General features: G+C 30.2%; 1 protein-coding gene across 1 annotated transcript in view; it reads left to right on the top strand.

Moving 5' to 3' along the window:
- Window positions 1-8,047: 8,047 nt before the first annotated feature.
- Window positions 8,048-18,674, top strand: part of LOC105624772 — a 15,342-nt gene continuing 4,715 nt past the window's right edge. The window contains exons 1-4 of the mRNA XM_012206124.1: window positions 8,048-8,102; window positions 11,371-11,449; window positions 11,540-11,672; window positions 11,738-11,896. Coding sequence (XP_012061514.1) covers window positions 8,048-8,102; window positions 11,371-11,449; window positions 11,540-11,672; window positions 11,738-11,896 — 426 coding nt within the window. The remainder of the gene's footprint in view (window positions 8,103-11,370; window positions 11,450-11,539; window positions 11,673-11,737; window positions 11,897-18,674) is intronic.

Raw genomic sequence — 18,674 nt, 5'->3', positions numbered from 1 at the left:
ATAATTCCATATGTATATATACATGTCTGTCCTTTTACAGTCTTTCTTCATGTTTTTACACCTAATTATGCGTAAATTGGTATCTTTGTATTTTTGAGAGACATATATATTTCTTATGTGAAGTTACATTTTTTGATTCTGCATGTTGTGCGTTGAAATAATTTTTTGGACTTAAAACGCGTTCATGAGTGGAAAGAGAAAAGTAATATCACTTATTAAATTACAATGTACAAGCAATTTAATAATTTTTTTATGCTAATAAACATTTTTTCTTAACAATATTGTCATAATGTTAATAAAATTTAAAAATTATGAATAATTTATTGCCAAAAATATTACCTCGACCGAAAATCGAACCCAAATCTCCCACTTGTTGGGTTCTGTTTATGAATGTGATTTAAATTCGGAAAAATATTTCGACGCGTGATATGCAGAATTGGAATATATAAATTCACACAAAAAGTATAATGTATATATTTAAGCTAAGATTTATTTCGATCGAATATAGGATTCTTCTTATTTAAAACATAATCTTTATTAAGATATAGAACTATAAAGATAAGAATTTAAAAAAAACAGCCAAAAACAGTCAAAGTACAAGTTTCAAACTTTAAAATGCTTTTTTATTTTTTTACGCAATTTTTCATCAAATTTGATGATTGAAAATTGTACAATTTTGAGCGTGTCAAAAGTATTATCCAGCTTTTTTAGCAGTGTATATCTATCATTTTTATTTCTTTTCACAAGACTTTGTAAATACATTTTATAAGTTACTGTGTCACTTTACATTTTATTTCTAAGCATTGCAGGTTATCGCCGTGTTTTCATCCATTACTAATGCCAGCTTTTCCTGAACGTTACCGTTCACTTCATCAGAGCGAGAAACGCACTGATACTGAGCTGTTCCTTTGGAAAATTTCTTTTATATGAAGAAGGGCAAGGATATGTTAAAGAAAAGGAAGGAGGGAATTCTTGGCTTGTTAAGAGAATAATCTTTCGTATCCTATTTACATTATAATCTGAGTCTCTATTCAAATTGCCTGATGTTTCTGTATTTTTAAAGCCTCTCTGTACTTCTTCGGAAAATATGACATCGTTGTAGCTATAGTAGTCATTTTATCGAATAATATTTAATGTCCTGCCTCAACGCTGTGTTCTGCCAATACTGATTGAATGTTGTACTGATTGAATGTTTCCTTGCTTGACATGAAGCCCGTTGATGTTCCTTCATACGCATGTTGATCATTCTTCCGATTTCACCGATGTATAATTTCCCGCAAGGTATTTTGTATATTCTCCTGAAACTGAGTAGAGATCTTTGATCTTTAAAATTTCTCAAGATTTGCTCAATCTTCCTTGGAGGTTTGAAAAGAGTTCGGATATTGTTTGTTCAAAATGTCAATTCGATCTATTGTTCTTTTTACATATGGGAAAATAGAAAAACTTCTTCCTGTTTCTTGTTGTGTATCAGTTGTTTTTTTTGTCCTGCTTTACATCCTTCTTGTATTTATTCTGCTGTAAGATTTGTTTCAAATGGTTAAGTTCTGTTTAGGTAAATGTTCTTTATCAGAGATACTGGATGTTTTATGCACAAATGAGTGTATTGTCGACTGTTTTTGTGCTAGTGGTAATGTGATTCGGTATGTAAATATCAGTTAGTGTGTGTTGGCTTCTTGTATATACTTGATGGCCCAATATATTGTCAGTCTTTTTTGCGGCAAGAAAAAAGAACAATCAGAACAATGAAAAACATTGAAAAAGGGAATCATTCTCTTCTATGTCATAGTAAATCAAATATTGGGATGTTGATTGTTGAGAAGTTTAAGAATTTATGAAGTTCACTACCATTGATGTTCTTTTATGTGCATGTTAATCTTCAGATTACGAATGTGTCATATATAACGAAATCAAACTTCTAGTTTATTGATCGTCTTACGAAGAATCTCTTCCTCGAAATACTCCATGAACATGTTCCCTGATAGCAAAGTATTAGCAATTTGCGGCAACAAATTCGATCAGATTTTGATTACAAAATTATAGCTATCTGTGTCCATATTTAGCTATGGATTTGTCGATAAGCCTGCTGACATGTTTTGCCAACAGTTTGTTAATCTGATAGTACAAACTCTGTGTATAATTTGTTGCTTTTTGCAATCAAAAATTGGTAATAAGCTTTGCTCAAAATCTATCTCCGCAGGCTTTGCTATCAGGATTTGCAATTACAGGAGAGATGGGAGAGCTCATAGCCGCTCCAATCTGTTCGTAGAATTAATCATTGTAGGAAATCATGTAGTCATTAGACAATGCTCAATTAAAAGGATGATATTATTGGGAACATTAGGTGAGACGTTTTAATTATATCTAGAATTTCTTTTATTAGAATGTGTTTATGAAAAGTGACTCTACATTGAAACTCATCAATATATCTTCAGAATGCAGATGAATTTTTTAGATTTTCCATATGAAATTGAATTGGCGATATGTGATTCAGTCCTCCATATCAGAGTTTGTAATCGCAAGCTAAGCGAGAGGTTAGAGATTTTATGGTGCTGACAATTGGTCTGAGGGATATTGAATTTATATATTTTTGGCAAACCATATAATCTTAGTAGAAGAGAATTCGTGTTTCAATATTGCTTTGCTGAAGAGAATCCGCTTTTTTCTATTAAAATGCTAATGTTTCTATTTGAATCTCTATCAAACCTTGTGTATGTTTCATTCGAAACAAGAGTCTCCATCTTCGTTCTGTAGTCTGATCTTCTGTAAATAACTCAACCATTTGAAACAAATCTTGCAGCGAAACGGATATAATAGAAGAATGTGAACAGAACAATCAGCAAACACAAGAACGAGACAACTCAAACAACAATCACAGAAAGAATTAAACAAAAGAAACCTCTTCTTTCATGTGTAAAAGGAACAATAGACGAATCTCGGCAGAATTTTGAACAGATACAACATCCGAACCACTTTCAAGCCTCCAAAGAAGATCCAACAAATCTTGAGAAATCCTTAAGATCAGACCTCCACTCAGTGGAGTATACAATATCTTGCTCTTGTGGAAAAGTATACATTGGTGAAACCGAAAGAATGTCAACGTGCGTATGAAGGAACATCAAGTTGGAAAGGAATATCACGGGACGTCAAGCTGAAACTCTGAAGTATGTCATACAACCAACGTTGGCAGAACACAGCGTTGAGACATTAAATACTATTCAATAAAACGCTACTACAGTTACAACGATGTCATATTTTCTGAAGAAGTACAGACAGACTACAGAAATACAGAAACATCCAGACAATTTTAAAGGGTTTCAGGTTATAATGTAAATAGGGTATGGAAAATTGCTCTCTAGACAAGGAACTTCCCTTTTCCTTTCCTCGATATCATCGCCCTTCCTACAGCATCTATAGAGAGAGTTCTCCGGAGGAGCAATATTAAGCTGCTTTTTCATGCGAGTAAAGAAAAGCTAGCGTTTCCCACTCCGTCACAATTCAGCGTTGAAAAGCTAAAGTTACGCCTTCTTCCTTTTCATGGAGCGAAGTTTCGCTAGCGAAATTACTCCCATGTCGTGAATAAAGGAGCATTGAACAAACAATTTAAAAAATTGATCGATCAAAATATTCGAAATATTTGATCAATCAAGTGGGCCGTAATCAGAATCAGCGTTGCTTCGCTCATAGTTGGACAATATCGAACTTCGAGCATTTATTCACTGGATTCGCCAATTTGGCGAAAATTGATGAAGAGAGAATAAAACGCCAGTTTTTACTCGCTGCGTGAAATTGCTTTAGAGTCCTAGATATAAAAGAGAAGCGCAACAGTCTCGATTTCTGATTGGTTCCGCCATTTTTTCTACGAATAGTCCCTTAACATTCTAATTTCGATAAGTATCATTATTTTTAAATCTTGATATGTATACTGTAATCTCCAAAGAAAATCAGTATTTCTTTGTAGTCAGCAGAAACACTACTGTTATAGGAATCGCATTCCGTTTGCGGAATGATGTAAACACAGGTCGCCATTTTTTTCTTTGGATGATTAATTATAACCTTTAAATATACTCGATTGCGCTCTCAATATCAGTGCTTTTCGCTTTAATGAATTGAAGATTCACAAAACGTTGGCATTAACAATGGATGAAAATATGGTGATATCGCAAAATCACGTTAGGATTATCTTTCATGGATATTATTTTCAAAAATACCACTTTCTGTAGTATCTTTGAAGATAATATCTGTGAAAAGCTTTATTTCTAAGCATTATTTGTAAATTTTTCATGAGTCGTACATCCTACATCTGTGATCTATACATATATCTCAGTCCTAGGATATATGGTATCCTAGGATATACGGTAAAAATGCAAGGATTTAAAAGATTTTTCTTAATGCGAAAAATAAGTATTTTAGATTTTTAATATTTTTTTATAGACAATGCAAAGTTTTTTATCGGTACAGTTCATTTATCTTAAACATATAATAAATGACATTTGATAAATTAAATTTATGTTAGGCACGAAGCATATTATCTGTGATCAAAAAGTAATTATAATGGCCCATTAAACTGCGTGCTTTGAAGAAATCGAGAAAATATTTTTTTTTTTAGATTGGTAAGAGTATTTCTAATTACTGTTTAAAATTTAATGTAATTACTTTTCTTAATTCAGAAATAAATGCTTTTGAAATTAACACTAGTTTAAAAATAAAATAACTTGACTGAGAAAAAACTTCCGGCAATTTTTAATATGCTGAATTTTGCTGAGCAAAGAATTTGCATAAAATTTTGTTTTTGGAATGAAATTTCGTTGTGGAAGTGTTTCGATGATGAATATATGTCAAGAATATATGTCAAGAACAAGGACATTTTCCGAGATATAAAATGTTCAAAGAAGTCACAAGCTCGTTAAAGCCGAGAATCTCTCTAAAAGACTTTTCATTTCAATAGAACATTTAAAGAAATCAAGAAATAATGCTCAGTGATCGATGTTTTTTTTTTACGATTCAAAATATTTTTGAACATATTAGAATATCTTTTTTTCATGCTAATTAATTTTGAAATACAATTTGAGCGTGGAACGCGTTGTGTTCTCGAAGTGTTCAAAACGCAGGATATTATTTTATCTTGTTCATAATATTGCGATATAAGTTTTAATTTGGAAAATTTAAATTTTTAACATCATTAATGAATAAATGACAAGCTCTTTTTTACTTTATAACAGCATAAAATGTTCTCTGAAACTAATATTAAAAAGCACAAAGGACGCCGCACAAAATTATTGTATTTTGGCCTTCGATGAAATTGGCTTTAGTATATTATATAGTTATAGTTCTTGACTCATTGATCAAAAATGTTCATAGATACAAAATGACTAGTTTTATTATAGCTTGAAAATGACTAGTTTTATTATAGCCGTTTAAAATTTTATTTTGTTAATGCATTAAATCAAATTTTTAATAAATCAAGAGATTTTTAGATAACAATAAGCCATTCACTTTCATCATCCTCATTCTCATTCCTCTCCCCCCCCCCTCCCACATACGCACTCCTGCGCGTTAATTTTACATAAAAAAATTTATATAAAAAAAGTGCATAAAAATCGAAGTAAATCTTTTTTTTATTACGCTTTTGTGCGCTTACGTGCGTGCGTGTGTGTGTATATATCAATGATGTATATATATTGGTGTATATATATCAAATACGTTTATGATTTTAGTTTTTCGCCTATTCTCATAATTATCCAGAATGAATGACGTGAATATAATAGGCGTTTCATTCCTTTGGAGTTGATTTCATTCCTTGGAGTTTTGTAAGCTCCCTTGCTTCTCACATTTGAGATCCACAAAAAAAAACAGAGAAGAGGAAAAAGAATTTTCATTCCTAATTGAAAAGAATTTTCTATTCTGATTGAAAAGAATTTTCTCTCCTATATGTTGTTATCGCACTTCAGCAAGCACCCGATTTTTGCACACGGTGCTTCACGCACGGAAACAAAGTTCGAGTCATGATAATCAAGCATTTCGCACGTGAGAGATCAAGGAATTTATGCATTTCAAATGATATGCATGAGAGAAGTAAAATCTAGCAGAATCTAAATACATGATTATAAAAGATGATTATAAAAGATTTGCTTCGATTTTTATGCTAAATTATAAAATTGCGCGCGCGGGCGTGTATGTGGAGGGGGATGGAGATAGAGTGAGAGTGATGAGAGTGAATGGCATTGTTATCTAAAATCTTTTGATTTATTACAGACACTTGAGGCATTAAGACTCCGGAGTAATCGCTGCGGCCATGTTAGAATCATGACGTCAGAAGCGAGAAACAACACTTAATTTAGACTTTATGCCTATATTTATGTAGCCATTTGTAAATATTATAAATACAATTTGGATAAATCTAAATGACAAGATCGCTTAAAAACATTTATAAAAATCAACGAAAACTGTCTTTTTCTCCCTTGACAATCGTAAAAGGCATATAAAATAAACTTATACTCAGGCAAAAATACAGGGTTTGACAGTTGTTGAAATGAATGAAAAATACGCTTTTACATATAAAATTTCAAGATAATTTTAGTTTTCGTCGATAATTATGATTTTGATAAATACGAGACAAATCACATTTTCATAATTAAGCAAATAATAACGAAATGGACACAATTTTCGTCAAAACATCACTTTTTCACGCCTATAAGTTCAGCCATTTATTGTGGCGAGGTGCTGTAAGCACGAGCCCATGTGCAGTGCATTAATTCGCTGAGTCATAATAGCGGCCCAACTTATCGAAAATAAGAATGCAGTACTAAAAAAGAAGAATGCAGTACTAAAAAATTGATAAAAAATTCTGAAAAAATTCTTAGAGTTCTGAAACGAAAATAAATGATTTTTGTCTCTTGCAGTTTTTCTGTAAAGTTGATAGTATTTCAGTAAAAAATAAACGTCGAGTCGGGCCGCTACTACGACCCAGCGAATTAATACACTGCAATGTACATACATACATGTACTCTCCTTTGGCGTGCCGAAAGCACATGTACAGCCGGTCACAAAAAGGTTGCAACTTTTTTTTATGGGTTTCGGAATGCAGCCTACTCACCGAGCGATTGATTCTTATTTACGGATCCATGAATAAGAATCAATCGCTCGGTGAGCAAGTTGCATTCCGAAACCCATTGAAAAATAAATATTGCAACCTTTCTGTGATCGGCATCAACATAGAGTTCTTAGCTGAGTATTCAGGAAACTTAATAAAATAAAACTTAATAAAAATTTAAAGGGCTATAACAAAAAAATTAGTCATTTTCAAGTTTTGTGCCTATTGAACATTTTTGATCAATGAGTCAAGAACTATAACATACTAAAGTTTCAGCCAATAATTTCACCGAAGACCAAAAATCCTATGATTTTATGCGGAGTTCTTTATATTTATTAAATTGAAATTATATTGCGATATAATAATAATAATTCAACGAATTAAAATTATGTCAAGACATAATAAAAATTGTTTTTATTTTAATTTAAATACAATTTCAATATTAAATTATTAATTGTGTCAAAGACAAAAATTTGGAATATTATGTCGGGACATAATTTTAATTTGTAGAATTATTATTATGATTTAACTTAGTTCTGGCTCAGTAATTCTATTTAACTTTCAAAGTATAATATCAGTTTATAAAAATGCTTTAAATAAATATTGTTATTTTAAAAGGAATATATTTATCTTTATTTTTTTAATTGTAATAAAATAAAAAATTATTTTATAAAAAATATTTTTAAAATTTTATTCTATTCTTATTTATTACATTTTTCTCAATTAAGATTAAAATTATTTATGAATTAATAAATTTTTTATAAGCGGTAATTGCAAAATTAAAATAAAATTTACAGTACAATAGATCGATGTTACCTTAGATAAAAAAATCATACCCAATTATCCTGAAAATTAATCTTTATTTATCATGTTTAGTTACATATATAGAACAGCCATTGAAATTAAACACAACTTGAATACGAATAATCGGTGTGTACGCAGAGTTTCTTCTTTAAAATGATCGTGAAGACCCTGGTTTCACAGTTGCTGCTTTTGTTAATCTTCTACGACCGTAAGTATATTATTTGTTTCGTATGCAATATTCTCAAATAGCACGTAATACTGCGTAAATATTGAATAATACTGTGTTACGTCCAAGAGATTTTAAAAGGATTTTTTAAAAGAGTTTTAAAGCAAGGGGAGGGTCACGTAGGAAGAACGTAATTAAGATCCTTCTTGTGATCAACATTTTGGAACACTATTATAAATCAAACGCACTTGTGTAAAACCCCAGATATATATAATATATAAGTAAACATACATATGCAGGATTGAGTAATAACTAATTAATAAGTTAAAAGCTTTTTCCGCCTGTATTAAAAATACTTTAAATAAAAAAAAGTAAAAGTGCCGGCTCAACATCTTTCAACCTCATTTATAGCCGCAGTAAATAACAAATAATTGTCATTAGAAAACACAAGCTTATACAGCACTCGACTGAGACAGATGTGTAGTGTTGTGTCGATGATAACAGACAATTGAAACGCAACTTGTATCGTCGTGCACGAAAATCTAGAGATATTGCAATTGGAAAGCACCCTTCTATATAATAAGGGATTGATATCTCCAAGGATATCAATCATGAAACTTTATCCCTAGGATAAAAAGTGAAAAGTGAAAACTTTTATCATTGAAATTGGAGAAATTTTTTACTTTTCACTTTCCATCGTGAGGATAAATATTTCATAATTGATACCAAGTACTTTAATTCTTTACCTCGGAAATCACAAATTAAGAAATGATTCCATATTTTTACATTAATGCTCATAGTTCATGTTGTGATTAACGACATAACTAAATCTTACGTTCGCTTACAACTTAATTTGACGTAAAGACGAAATAATCTGAATTTTTTGGAATTTTTACTTTAAAAAAGTAATCGAGGAAAAAAATCGAAGTTTTTGGGTGCACATTTGCACTGATCCGCATCCGCATCTGTATTTATTACATAGTGCATATCATCTTGATCAAAAAGTTCCCGGAATTACCACTAGATGATGCTCTGATGATGAAGTCAACTGATGAGTCAACTGATTTGAGTTCTGTTTTTTTTGGTTATGTTGCCACATCTATCATTGACATTCCCACCAAATTTTATCATCATAGCTTGACATTTGTAAAAGTTACGCCATCTTGAGTACATCTACCTCTGCATGTATTTTCTCTGCATGGATTTTTTATAGTTTTAAAAATAGAGTTGAATTTGCAACAACGGGTTTGTAAATTTTGCGTTAAAAATGGATTCAATGGTGTGAAAACCTTGGAAATGTTGGGAAACTCTTTCAGCAGTGATACTCTAAAGAAAACAGCCGTTTATGAGTGGCATGAAAAAATCATTACAGGGAACGCGTTTTAACAGCCGAAAGAAGGTAATGAAAAAATCGAAGACGGCTCTGATGGCTACACCAACAATAGAGTTTCAGAAACGTGAGCTAAATCAAGCGCTAGCATAAGTGCGTTGCAGTCGATGGGGAGTACTTTGAAGGGGACAATATCACTTTTGATGAATAAAACTTGTATTTTGAATTTTCTGAATGAATTCCTGAATTTTTTGATCAAGGTAGTATTACATATATGATTATACGCGTGTCCAACATTGTTGTTTATGTAAAGTGTTTAAAAAAAAACAAAAATGGAACTTTGTTACTTATGCCAGCGCATGCGTACATTCGAGATACATTGTAGAAATAAGAATCCGGTATTTTCTATCTTGTTGTCTTCGCACATCTCGCACTCTCAAAAAGAGACTGCGTTAGCAATATAAGAGTATATATGGCTTTCCTCAAATCTTATCCATGATATAAAAATATAAAATATTTCATTGCGCATAAAGGCTTAAACACAATAGGCATAGATAATAGGCACAGGCATCAGTGAATAACAAGTCCAATCAGAGCTCTGGTATGTAAGTTCGATATTATGTCTTAGAGTTCTGATTGGACAGCTTGTTATTCTCTGTTTCCTGTATATTGCCTATTGTGTTTAAGCCTTAATGGCCGACAGATTAAATTAGGACAACCAATCAAACATTCCTAAATTAGAATCAATCTAAATTTAGAACAAATTTTTGATTGATCAAAAAGTAGTCACTATGTTGAAGATAACTGCGCATCTTTGGAAATGAAATATTTTATATTCTTATATCATGGTCTTCTCTTCTTATTTATCTTTTTCCATCATGAGTGTCGCAACAGGTGAGTGCCATCTGCTGTTTAAAATATGAAACGGATAACATTTCCGAGGGCGATGATGAAGATGATGATGAAAACGTATCTTAAAAATTTAACACTTTGGACACTTCACATCGCGATATCTTTGTTTGTATAGGGTAGACAACAAATAGTTTAATTATATGATTATAGTAATTATATGATTTAAACCCGAGTTGTCCATTGAGATTATTCAGAATCGATCAACTTCTGTGTAATTTCAATGATCTGATAATCTCGGATGCTCGCAACTCGCCGGCTTGAATAAAGACATGGACGTTTCGCATTCGCTTGACGCGAGTCATTACATATCTCTTGATATCACATCAAATAGATTACACTTATAAATAAAAAATGTATTGCTTTCTGTTTTTTTAATTTCTAAGTTTTCCTTATCAAATGTAAATATTACAACGAAAATAAATAAAATTTATTTTTTTTATTGTACTTAAAATCATCAAAGTGCCGGTAGGGTAACGATTACTTATTAGAGCTTTCTTTTTCAGTTTATATTTTGTTTGAATACTTAAATGAATATGAATACTCGTTAAATATGTATAATTATATAGTAGTATATTATATGTATTATAATTATATAGTATAATTATATAGTTTTCTTTGTAAATAAATATTTTTGATAGACCCAAAATTTTGAATGAATATATATGATTATATTTTTTTAATGTGAAAATTTTGAATAAATACAATTTATAGCTCAATTACAAATTTTTGTATTCATCGGGCACATTATGAACTGTAACGTTTATAAAACGTTAATTTTAAGAATTGATATATAGGTAACTTAAACAAAACACTTCTTCTATACAGAAAGTACCCGTGGAAAACCTTAAAAATATTAACATCTTTTTTTTATCTTATTTTTATATATTTTCGTATCCAAAACGTATCTAAATCTTGTTAAAATCAAATTGGAGGCATTGGTTGTATTTTTTGTAAGAGTTAAAAACATTTATTAAGATAAAATTATGTTAGTAAAAAACATGACAAGTTTCATAAGTTTTTCCATTTATATGTAACGATTAAAAATTGATATAAAAATAAAATTCACAGATGTAACAAGTCTGATTATACCAGAAGAGCTTCCGACAATCCTAAGTTTGATATATTCCAATATATCGCCTATTAAAAAAGTTAAGTATATCATAAGTTAAGAATATAACTTTACCTTATTATATAATTCTTGTTAACTTATATCGATGTTTATTATGATGAAATCTACAGGAACTGATTCCAGATTTGGCGTGGGTTTTCGATTAGGTGAACACGCGGATTTTCAAATTCTTGTCGAACTAGGGCCACAGACTGAGACAGATCCAATAGGTACATCTAATGATGCCAAAAGGCGACGAGATGTAAGAATTTGCATAATTTGTACTCTAAACGTTACACATTTAATAAAAAATTTTTTTATAAATAGGCGATGGTAAATGCTGCGATGAAGGGAGAGCTAGGACCATTGGCACAAGCGGTAGCTAAATATCAAATAAACCGTAAAATCCAAAAAGAAATGGATGAACTCAAAATAATAGAAGAGAAACTTAAAAAAATTAAAATGGAGAATACAAAGACTCAAGATGTAAGTAAGAAATTTATACAAAATGAACCAAAGGAAATTTAAAGGGTAAAAAACTAAGAACTTTTTTCAATTAATTTTTATTACATCAAATATAGAACATAATGACTTTATATATCATCTTATTCATCAATATGAATCGCGTTGATTGGCAAATGACGAATTGTGTTGTAGACTGGGCATTGGGCAGACACTATTGTATAATCTCATTAATGTCATGTAACATGAAACATTGAAGTGACGAATTGTTATAAAATCCTATTACTGCGCGTTAGCTGTTTCGTAGAGCGTTTCGTTACATATCACTTTCATTTTTGTTACGATTTTATATTAACACTGTTTCAAAAACATGTTACATATGGGTGTAGAGTGTTCTATTACCGTCTTTTTCTAATCAAACGATCTGTACCAACTTTTATTAAATCCAAATGAAGTCTACATTATATATAATCAATATGAAAATCGATTCTACGATTACTATCATGTCCGTATGTTTACACCTGTGTGTAATGTATGTATCCTTAATCCTATGTATCCTTAATCGATTACATTTTTCCGAAAAATTAGACTGGAAAATATTGGTATTAACAAAAACCCTAAGCAACATGATTTTAATTTGTACGGATTAGTAATACTGTTGAAGTAGTAAGTCCACAAGTTCGTCTATAAGTGTATACCACAAACTTATGGATTTACTATTTCAACTAGAGAACTAGAAATGTAAGTATTTAAATAATCGAATACCTTTTTTTGATCTATTGATACAGTTTACCGCAACGCAACAAAGCATTTTATAAATTTTTTTGCCTTCGTTAATATATAATATTTTAGTTTTTTTATATCCTTTTCGTCTCTTATTCTTGGTAAAATTTCGAAGTGCGAAAATACATAAATACGAAGTTATAAGGTTTCCAACAACTTAGAAACTATAATCTATAACAATCGTAACGACCATAACCTTTATAGCTCAGCGGCGGAGTAGAAACAGAGCAAGGGGAAAGGAATGAAAATGGATATGCGAACACTCACGTTTTATATATAGTGCCTTACTTCAACGATGTTAGACCTATTCTACAATCAGTCGATGTCGGCTGTCGCTAGTCGTTTGTCGTATATTGTATGTCGCACATGAATACTTGCTATTCTATAATTGAGTCGTTGATTGAAGTCGAAAAGTCGGAACAAATGTAAAGAATGGATATTGAAACGTTGAATACATATTCAAATTTATTATTAATTTGGATGCAAATTATATGATTATAAAATAATGCGACTCCACTTGCTTGACGACTATTATGCATTGATTTGGATCAAAATGATGATCGAAACATATATTATTCAAGTTTCAAGTTCTTATAAGCATTTCTTAAGTTTGAGACAAAAGAATTAAATTATAAAATATTTTATATTAAATAATAATAATTTAACAAATAAAAAATTACCTGATATATTTATATCATAATATATATTTTCTTAAATTTGTGAATATTTTTTGCCACAGATCTCTTTTTTGCTAACATTTTTAAAATCCACATTTTATCATACAAGCAATGATTTTTGCAAACAAAATCAATAATTATTTGTACATTCAGTGATTCCATAATATAATATAAACATATTCATATATCCGTATAAAAATATCTGTTTAGCCATACACAAATGTGTCCGAAGATTATGTTTCATCTAGTCATAGTCAGAAAAGATGGGAATTGATTATCTTTTATTCCGACAACGATAGTCGACTTGCGACAACTTCATTCGACAGTCTAGTGCGCATGCGTACGACGCCCGACTCCGACATACGATTGTAGAATGGGCCTAACAAGATTCTAATCCAGGAAAACAAACATCATATGCCACAGTGCTTTATTTTATTTTTTTCAGTAATACAAATGTCGACGCGCAGAGAAGGATAAGTTGCCTTAATATTTTACCTCTCGTACCGTGCTGCCAAACCATAGATTTCTATTATAACATTAGATTGCTAACTATCCACTTTTCCTGTTGTCAGATAATGTGTATATTATTTGTAGGCACATACGTATTGTAAAACCATGCAGAACATCATGTTTGTATACTTTCATATACTCGAAAAGGTTTATATATATATACACAGAATAAACGAAATTAAGCTTATTCAATGCGTTTTTGCATGAAATGAAAGAATCTGAAATAAATAATGGTGTACGTGGTTCGTAACAATTCGCAGCAGTTTCGCCCAGCAAACGAAATTAGATTGAAATAGATTGGAAATTTTCAATCCATCCGAATCCATATTTTAAATCCATAAAAATGGATTGGATTTCATATAAAAAATGTTTATATGTGTAAAAGTTTAAATAAATTAAAGTAGTAATTACATGAACTTTAATAGTTATTATTTTAAAACTTTTATATAAAAAATATACGCTAGTTGTATAATGAGGAAAACATATTAATATGAAATATACATAAACGCGATTAATTTATTAAATTAATTAAAAATAAATAATTTATATATGTAACATTTATTGTACATATTCATGTAGTTCTTTTTATGTTTCTTTTATTATTAAATGAAATAGAATTCATGATATATTTTTATTATAATTTTTTTTAACTCAATTGAATTAAAACAAAAAATTTCTTATTCATAATTTTGAATAAAGTAGTTTTTATGATGCATTTTAAATGGATTTTCAAATAGAAACAATGGATTTTTTATTCACAATTTTGAATTGAATAATATTTATGGTTCATTTTAAAAGAAAAACTTTTTTTTTCAAATGGATTAAAAAACTGTATTTCCTATTCAGAATTTTAAATTGAGCAGTATTCACGATGCATATATAATATAATATTATTTTTAGATTGAAAAGCATAGAAACATATTCCACTCCATTCCATTCCTATAAATGAATAAAAATGTATTGAAGATTGATGTATTGAAGAAATAGACATTTGTTACAATTCCTATAAATTAATAAAAATGTATTCAGGATTGAAAAGAGTTTATTTTAACATTTATGAATCCATATTTCTGAATGTATATTTATATATATATCCATTTCAATCCATTCTCATTTGCTGGGCGTGAAAATTAAAAGTTAGATTGCCTCCTTGTTAGATGACATTTCCTTATATACTTAAGAATCAATCAAGGAGAGGCTGGTCACGAGACCTGTCGGCATCTCTTTTCTATACATTTCTAGATGGTTTTTATTGCGCGCAGGCAACACTTTTAACATAGTAGGGATAAGCAGCATCGAAATATATATAAGGCCTGACTATGAATGTGGGCATTAAAGACACATTGACGGTTGTCGGCCGCCCCTATAAAGCAGCTGCTCGGATATACCTGATCCTGGGATCCTATTCTTGAAAAGTATCACATACAAAAAATACTATAGTATATGTTACATACACTATAGTATTTCTAAATTTTACGTACGCGATATTTTTCAAGAATAGGAGCCTTGTTCTATATCATCAGGGTATGCGATTTAAATCTGGAATCGAATTTTTAAGAAACATGTGTTTAACACACAAAAAGATGATGAAGGGAAAAGTGGCGGCGAAATTCTCCATGAATAGTTTGATATATGCTTTAGTTATCTTTACGATTTCAAATATACGTTGTTCACCATTTCAACACGTCATGTTTATTAAGATTCAGTTCCACAACTCACTATTATCTCTTAACCAAGGTTCAACTTATTCATTGTCTCTTTTGAATTCTAGAATGAGAAACAAGTTGAACTTTATTTAAAAGTTAACTATGAGTTGTGGAACTGGGCCTTAGTGATATCAATGAGATTATACAATAATGTACAAGTAGTGCTCGCAAAGATCTGCACATTTCGGGCTGATTCCAGCAAGCGATCCCCATTACCGTTCGAGGCTCGACAGTCGAGTCACCGAGCGCTCACCTGACACTATGGCTTAGGAGCGTTCCTATATCAGAAATATACTGGGAGCGCATCTTCCACTAAATTATTATTGAAACATGTTTTTTATTAAATAATTTATTTCTATTAAAATAAAATTTTCTATTGTTAATTTATTTATTGTTTTTAATGATATACTTATATCTTAACGTTTTCTAATACATTACATAATTATGATAACATATATTTCGACAATAGTTTTCTACAAATTAAGTTTGATTTAATCGAGAAGCCGTTATTCAATTTGTTGTAAAAATTAATTTTTAGTCAAAATGAATTCTTTTAAATCTCATTCAACTCCTTCCATTTCATTTTATTTACGGATACGCAATAAATTATACAAAATTTCTATAGTATAGTATTTTTGGAATATTTTCATAATGACACTCCAGTTATATTCTTTCGAGTTATAGTCACGTTACATGCGTAAAAAAAAATTCACGTAACCTGCGCGTAAGAGTCATGTAACATGCTTATATGATTCATGTAATATGGATGTAACATGGTATAAGAATATAAGATATTTTATTGCGCATAATGGCGGAAAAAATACTAAAATAATCAGAAATTTGTTTAAAATTTAGCATCAAATACAAATGCAGTGTTGGTAAAAATACATACATAACAATTGTAAAAAAAAATTAAAATTTGAAAAAGTACAAAAGCTCGTGAATGTATAAAATAATGAAGTATGAAATAAAATAAATGTAACAATGTTAATAAATGTAATTTGATACTTAAGATCGGCTAAATGATTAATGTACGACTCTTATAATTTTGAATAATACATGGATATTTCTTCAAACCAAATAGAATATGCTAATTAATTATTTAGAAAAAAGATAGATAAATTACAATAAAGGAAATAGTTTATGAATGAGAAGCAAGATTATTTACAAATATCGTTATATTTTAAGACCCGGTTGCATCAATGTTTGATTTTAAGCCCTTCTCATTTTAAAGCGAAAGAGGGATAGAGACAGAGAGTTTTAAGCCTTACTTAAAAAATCAAAGTAACGTTGGTGCAAATGAATCTATTGTTGCTACATAAAACTTAAAAAAACTTCGCTCTTAATCTCTCATCGGCCACCTCGAACTGAACAAACTTCTTGAAAGAATAATGCAATTAAGAAGAACGCAAAATCTGGTTCACGCACGATATGAGACTCCGCTTTTTGATCATTTCTAACCTAATGTATGTATATACATAGCAACTGTGGTAGCAACCATGATGCTTTTTAGAATTTTGGACAAAATTGATTTAGAAGCAGCCGCATTTTGAACTATTGCGCATTCTCTGCAACAAAATACCTTATATTCTTAAAATGTGATTACATGTAGCAGGTATGCGGTACGCGATACAGAAACTAACTTAACTAAGTAGCTATAGAAAACCGCACGAACCGTGCCGCTTGTTTCTTTTCCTTTCTATTATATGTAGCGCGATAAGCGGCATGGGCTAGTAATAAATAAACTTTAATATGAATTTTTTTTAAATATATTAACTTATTTCTATGCACATTTCATCAATACTCTTATTTTTTCAAAGGATTTATTTAATAATTTACATTTAAATCAATTAATTCTATTAAAAAGTGTTTATAGTAACGTGAATTTGTTATTGGCCCGTGCCGCTTACCACGCTACATGTAATAGAAGAGAAAGGATCTAAGCACAAGAATTGTCGTAACACTTATTTAGAATTAAGTTGTAGACGTAAGTACAAGTTTTCACGTATGACATACAACTTATTATCATGTCTCCAAAAAAAAAAAGAGTCTGCAAATAGTCGTATGTCATACGCCAAAGCCTGTGCGTTTACTTACGTTTACAACTTAAGTCTCTAGTTAGAAATATAGATGGTCCGACTGAATACATTTTTCATATACAGTTCTGTAATTATTTTAAGTCAGTTAGCGCTTTCTAGGTAGATTCAAGTACTGAAACAAATATGTCAGCTTTACGTGTGTGGTGTAAACGTAATGTAAAAAGTAGTTTTTGTAAAAAGCCTAAATACAATAGGGAAAAGTGTGTTGCGAATTGCAATAATAATATAGGCTCTTTATTCACAATACCGAAAGACAATACATTATTTCGCATGTGATATAAAGTCTTGGCAGAGAGTTATTTTCAACGTCATATACAAAATAAGGAACTAAATATTTATGAAGCTACAATTCAAGAAATAATAGAAAATTTTAATTTAAGATTTCCTTGTGATCTTCATAAAGAACAAGCCGTGGCGGAATGTTTTTATTACTATATTTTATTACTATGAGGATTTATTACTATATTTTATTATTATGAGGATGAGGCTAAAATACAAAGTAATGCTCTCATTAAAATAAGTAAACAGAAAAAAAAAGCTAGTTTGTCCAAAAACTAAAAGATACACAATATAAATTAAATTTCAATAAATATATTAATATATAACATATGTTTGAAAATTTATTATGATATTTAAAATATTTACAAAATAATGAATTATAAAATCTATAACAATTTTTATAAAATATTAATGCGTTTTATATATATATATTAGGTGTACAACTTTGCTTCCGCCGTTTTTCTATAGATGGCTTTAGCGGTAAGTGGTGGTCGAAATAAATAGATCATAGATGTCATACAATAAACTTGGACATCTGTCAACATAACCCCATAGAAACATCAGTCGATTTGTGTCTGCATCATAAAGTTATTCTCGATTGAAAATGTCAGTTTACGAGCCAAATTCTCGTCATTTGCGGGAGGTTTTAATTTTTTGCTTCAATATGAAGAAATCTGCGGCTGAGGCTCATCGAATGCTCTCAAATACTTATGGTGAGGCCGCTATTAGTGAAAGAACGTGTCGTGAG

This window comes from Atta cephalotes, assembly GCF_000143395.1.
Source record: "Atta cephalotes unplaced genomic scaffold scaffold00088, whole genome shotgun sequence".
Taxonomy (NCBI): domain Eukaryota; kingdom Metazoa; phylum Arthropoda; class Insecta; order Hymenoptera; family Formicidae; genus Atta; species Atta cephalotes.
Note: the sequence above shows the minus strand (reverse complement) of the source record. Positions and strands in the feature narration are given on the sequence as shown.